This window comes from Plecotus auritus, assembly GCF_963455305.1.
Source record: "Plecotus auritus genome assembly, chromosome: 2".
NCBI classification, from domain to species: Eukaryota; Metazoa; Chordata; class Mammalia; order Chiroptera; family Vespertilionidae; genus Plecotus; species Plecotus auritus.
In genome coordinates this window covers 218,036,541-218,042,540 of record NC_137771.1, presented here as the reverse complement: position 1 = coordinate 218,042,540, position 6,000 = coordinate 218,036,541, and the positions used below count along the sequence as shown (strand labels likewise).

General features: G+C 48.2%; 1 protein-coding gene across 1 annotated transcript in view; it reads left to right on the top strand.

The window, feature by feature from the left end:
- Window positions 1–533: 533 nt before the first annotated feature.
- ADAMTS5 (ADAM metallopeptidase with thrombospondin type 1 motif 5) overlaps window positions 534–6,000 on the top strand; it is a gene marked incomplete at its 5' end in the record, with an annotated part of 44,868 nt that continues 39,401 nt past the window's right edge. Inside the window, one exon of the mRNA XM_080657933.1 lies at window positions 534–1,640. Coding sequence (XP_080514059.1) covers window positions 534–1,640 — 1,107 coding nt within the window. The remainder of the gene's footprint in view (window positions 1,641–6,000) is intronic.

Here is a 6,000-nt window from a genome sequence, read left to right as displayed (position 1 = left end):
GGCCTTTTTCTCTTTCTTTCTTCCTTTCCTCTTGGTTTCATTCGAGTCGAAGAAAGCCACCAAATAAGAAAGAAAGTGGGCTCCGGAGCGTGGAGCCCCCGCTGCCCACGGGTCCCGGGCAGCTGCACGGGGGCGGCAGGCGGCGCACATCAGTTGCCCGCCTGGTGCACCGCACCTTCCTTACTTTTCGTGGCTGCATTTGGGGAGGATTTGGGTCTCCCACCCCCACCCCCCCACTTTTCTCATATTTGCTGAATCTCCACAATCCGGCTTTTCTCCTTCCCCCCCCCCCCCCCTTCTTTCCGGAGCACGAATCCAAACATTTTCCAAACCAACAAAGAAAAGTTCGCACGCTGGCACGGCAGCCCGGACGGGCGGGCTGGCGCTGCTGCTGGGTCCCCCTCCCAGGACACTTGACTCAACTTGCAAGCGAGTGTGTGTGTGCCCCCACCTCCCGCCCCGGTACCTTCCAGAGCGAATAACAAATACCCATCAAGTCCCCGCGCGCAGCCCCTCCCCGCGGGCAGCGCACTATGCTGCTCAGGTGGGCGTCCCTGCTGCTGTGCGCGCTCCGCCTGCCCCTGCTCGCCGCCGGCCCCGCCGCGGCACCTGCCCAGGATAAAGCCGGGCAGCCTCGGGCTGCAGCAGCGGCCGCCCAGCCCCGCCAGCAGCAGGGGGAGGAGGCGCAGGAACGGGCCGAGCCTCCGGGCCACCCGCACCCCCTGGCGCCGCAGCGCAGGAGCCGCGGGCTGGTGCAGAACATCGACCAGATCTACTCCGGCGGCGGCAAGGTGGGCTACCTCGTCTACGTGGGCGGCCGGAGGTTCCTCCTGGACCTGGAGCGGGATGGTTCGGTGGGCGCAGCTGGCTTGGTGCCCTCAGGAGGCGGGCCGAGCGCCACCGCGCGCCACCGGGGCCACTGCTTCTACCGGGGCACGGTGGACGGCAGCCCCCGATCCCTGGCCGTCTTTGACCTCTGCGGCGGCCTGGACGGCTTCTTCGCCGTCAAGCACGCGCGCTACACCCTGAAGCCACTGCTGCGCGGGCCCTGGGCCGAGGCTGAGGTCGGGCGCGTGTACGGGGACGGGTCCACGCGGGTCCTGCACGCCTACACTCGCGAGGGCTTCAGCTTCGAGGCCCTGCCGCCGCGCGCGAGCTGCGAGACCCCCGCGTTCCCGACGGGACCCCTCGAGCGCCCCTCGCGGCGCAGCAGCCCAGACCGACGCTGGACGCTGGCTCCGCAGCTCCTGGACAGGTCGGCTCCGCCATCCGACGGGGACCAGGGACCACAGACCTGGTGGCGGCGGCGGCGCCGCCGTTCCATCTCCCGGGCCCGCCAGGTGGAGCTGCTGCTGGTGGCCGACGCGTCCATGGCGCGGCTGTACGGCCGGGGCCTGCAGCATTACTTGCTGACCTTGGCCTCCATCGCCAACCGGCTGTACAGCCACGCCAGCATCGAGAACCACATCCGCCTGGCCGTGGTGAAGGTGGTGGTGCTGGGCGACAAGGACAAGAGCCTGGAGGTGAGCAAGAACGCGGCCACCACGCTCAAGAACTTCTGCAAGTGGCAGCACCAGCACAACCAGCTGGGGGACGACCACGAGGAGCACTACGATGCCGCCATCCTCTTTACGCGCCAGGTAGGTCCAGCCGGGTAGACGGAGGTCGGAGGTCGGGCCGTGGGACAGCCATACTGAGTGCTGGCGTCTTCCGAAATCCACCGGCCACTCTGGATATGCTTACCTGCTTCTTGCAGGATACCCACTCAGCTTCTGTATTCAGGGTAACCCCAGCAGCAACGCCTGCCTTAAAGAACCAGAGCTGCTTAGACAATCAATCAATCAATCAATCAATCAATCATCAGGCAGGATGTCTCTAGTCCAAGATATGGTGTCATCGTTGCTTAAAAAAGGGTAAGAAGGGACTAGAATGCTGGGGAAATGAAGATAGCTAAGTGGGAAAGGGGAAAAGCAAGTTTGTCTTGGAAATCAGGGAAAATAGAACTTTGTCCAACTTAATGGAATGGGCTTGGTGGTCCATCCATTGTAGTCATTTTTATCCATCACCTTCCTTTGTGATGTTCATACATTCGTACTTAAGAGGCTTAAGTTGAGGGAAGAGTTTCTGAAGGAAGGACTCTGTGTTCAGTCTGGCTTCCGGATGAGGTTCTTGCATGTCCACCTTGTTGGAATCTCATTCCTGGGAAGGAAGGAATGCAGGAGGGTGAGGAGGATGTAGAAAACCAATCTTGTGAGGTTCCTCGGTTAGAAACCCCATCTTGTGAGGTTTCTCGGTAACGCCTTTGGCTTGGATGCCCAGTGCAGGGCCAACACTGCCTGCTCAGTGAAAGGTCACGTCCAGCTTACATTTTTGGGTTTGGGATGAATGTTTCTGAAGCCCCAAGTGTGGAAAGTTCTGGGCAAAGAGTGAAGACATGTGGAAGAATGTTTTCTCAGGATTTCCTCTTTTAAGGAAGACGGTTACAGAAAGGGAAAGACATTGATCTTTATAGGCCCAGGGGTTCTGGGGAGAACACAATCTCTATTTGCACAATCATTAGACACCATGTGAGTGTGACATTCAGACACAAAAGTCTGGGCTGGTTGTGAGCCTGGCTTGCTCAACGCTGAGCCTCAATTTTCACAACTCTTCTCTAACTGGTAGTTTTAAGTTGTGCCTCTCAGATATCTGGTAAGAAGCGACTTTTAAAGCTCCTTCTTTAAGTGTTTGAGATCCACCCGGTATAGACGAGGATTAGCAACTTTGAAAGAGTATGCAAAATCTTGGGTCGGAATGGAGCAACCAGAGCTAGGATAGGAAATTCAATGGTGGCTTGCAGGAGGTTTTAGAATCACGGAGCTCCACTACCAAATCCCCCCTTTTTTTTCACTAAGGTACCCCTGGCATGAAGAAAACGTGTTGATAAATTTGGAGTGGAGAAACACTTGTGGTTTATGGGGTAGACATAAATGTAAACCACAAGTAAACAAAGACAGCAGAGGGCAGCAGCTTAGGGAAAACCCAGCAGGACACAGTGCTATGCACCATGGAAAATCTGTCTCCTCGTGAACTGATCTCTGGAAACATCCTTTCATTTCTCGGCACAACATTCACCTTTGAAACGGAAGAACATTTGTTTTGCAGCCTTCAGTGTGAAGTTCTCCTGTAAAACTATTTCTTTCTTCTTTGGTTTCCAAGTTCTTTTTTTTTTTTTTTTGAGCAACTTTCCATGTCTGGATTTCTTGCTTTGCTACATCACAAGAGGCTGCCAAGAAGGAGGCTCCAGAGAGTTTATGGAAGGAAGTTCTGTAAAGACAAAGGGAAAAATACTTTTGTAGGCAAACTGCTCCAAAGAGTAGGTCATTTTAATGCTTCACTTTCCTTTTTAAATGCAAATGCACATTCCATAATTTTTTAAATAAATAAAAATGAATAGAAGACCATTACTTCTTACCTCCTGCCCCACAGTTTTCCTAATAGCTTCCCTGGAAAAGGGAAAACTAGTCAGTGATTCTAAATGATGTCTGTTGCTTTTTCTGGATTTGTTTTCAGTTTGGGTAGCTAACATTTCCTATTTTCCAAGCTCTGAAACCTACCAGTATATTTTAAATAGATGAACGCAAGGGAGAAATAAAGGAACAGTCTATCTTATTGTTAATAAGTATCATAATAACAGTTATTTCTTATTTGTTCCACACATGAAAAGTATTTTGCATGGGCTCTCTCCGACCTCTTCACCAAGCAGAATCACATTTTTAGTAAAGCAGTTGCCATTAAGTTTGGGGCTGGCCTTCTGGTATATACATCAAACTGGATGAGAACCAAATATCTGAAAAGCATGTGTGTTGTGCATACATGCACCGAATTTAAAAGAGTGCTATTAATTAAGGAGCTGAGAAAAATACTCTGAGACCCTTATGCAGCACGCACTTGAGAGTACTTCAAAAATGCAAAGTTAATCTCCACGTAATACTTCAGAATGTGGAAAACATATTCTGGGCTAGAGGAGAAATGATCTGAGCTCTCCTGTCCCGGGGAAATCAGATATCTTAAGACCTAGCAAAAAGTGTTCGCAGCTCTTTCTTTTCAATGGGAACTACCCAGAGTTGGCACCAGGATCCTACTTTTACAACTCTGTTTTGATGTCATAAATCCGTTGCTTAGCAGCCAGACGCCAGGCCATGAAATCCATGTTTTGATGGGCTCAGAGCTCTGTTCAAATTTTGTGTCCAGCTGTCTTCTGCTAAATTACTTGTTTTTCAGGCATGAAGCAACTGTGTGAGGATGTGTTTTCCACCCCTGTTTACTAGCCGGGGCCACCTTGAGCGCTGTGTCCAGCAGTCAGCAGGATAGTGCTAGTAACTCATTTATCACACAGACACGCTTCATCGTCAGGACTGTCCCCCAGCACTCAGTACTGTACTAATTAGAGAAACTTCAGCACCAGTCAGTTTTCTGGCACAAGGGTCATTTTTCATTCTGGAATGGCACTTCTGCTGGAATTCACACCACTTGTGCCATCAAACAGCCGAAACCCAATCTCCCCAGGATTTAATTGTACTTTCCAGAGTTCTTTCCTTCTTCTTAGCTTCTTTTATTTTAAAGTAGTTTATTTAAAGGTAAACTCTTAAGCCCATTTTGGAGACCATGCACTCTTCTTTAGAAGCAAAACCCCTCCCTGCTTGATAAGAAAATTGGCAGTGTTTAACATCCCCTAACGGGGACAGCACCAATGACAGCTTCACTCATCCGTGGATGGAAAGCATTGGATTGTAACGGAACCAGCTATGAGACTATGCAATATAAAAGGTTCATTCACTTTCACTATTAATTATCAGCGTGGCAGTTCAAAGGCAGTTGTCTCTCAGCTAACACCTCTCTTTATGTTGTGTTTTATAATGCTGAGGTAGGGACTCCGCTGATAGTGTGTCTCCTTTCCCATCTGGCTTCTTGTTAGGGTCAGACAATAGGGGGCCCTACAAGGAGACCAGATGCTTGGGGGAGGCAGAAGGATGTGCTTTTTCTTATTTACTTGCTGACTGGACTGGCAAAACCAACCTCATATTTGAGTTCAAATCCCATTTAAAGCCGAAATGAACCCTTAGCAAGGATTTATAGCTTATAGATGAACCACAATGAACAAAAGGCAAAATAACTCAAAAATGGGAAGACTGGAGCAGATTGAGCAGCTCTAGTTGACATTTGAAAAATGATGAATGAATTGAAAGTTGCTAAGAGTCTAGATCTTAAAAATTTTCATCACAAGAAAAAAAAAACTGTCATCATGTGGAAATGGATGTTAACTAGACTTACTGTGGTAATAATTTCATGATATGTGCATATATCAAATCATTATGTTGTACACTTGAAACTAATATAACATTACAAGTCAATTATATAGCAATTAAAAATGAAGAAATTTTGAAGAATATTTGGAAAAGTCTAGAATCTATTAGAGTCAATATAGCACAATACACAGAACCTATTTCATTATTGTCTTTCTCATAGAGTACATGCCAATAATGCAGATTGAAAATACCGGTTCCTTCCCACCAGGGCTTATAACCAGGAGGGGATGAAGCAGATACATGTATAAGTCACTCTAATGTTAGGAAACTCTGATCAATGCTACAACCGAGCTAAAAACAAAGTCTGCAAAAGGCGAGGGGAGGGAACAATCAGTTTTGTCTAGGGATCTTTATGCAGGCTTCATTGCACATGTACAATTGTATTGACCATTGAAGGATGGTTAGATATTTTTTGGAATCACCCAGCTTTCAATGAGCATTTTTTATATACTATCCATAACCATTAACAGTTTTACAATGAATCTTTCAACAATCTGCAACCTAGTATCATTGTTATAATTTGACAGAGAAGGACATTTATACAAAGAGAAATAGAGATAATCTTTTAAGAGTTACAGCTGACAAATGACAGAGAAGATTGTCTGGTCTATATCTAGTGTTCCATAACCTAAAAATGTTATAATAAAAATAT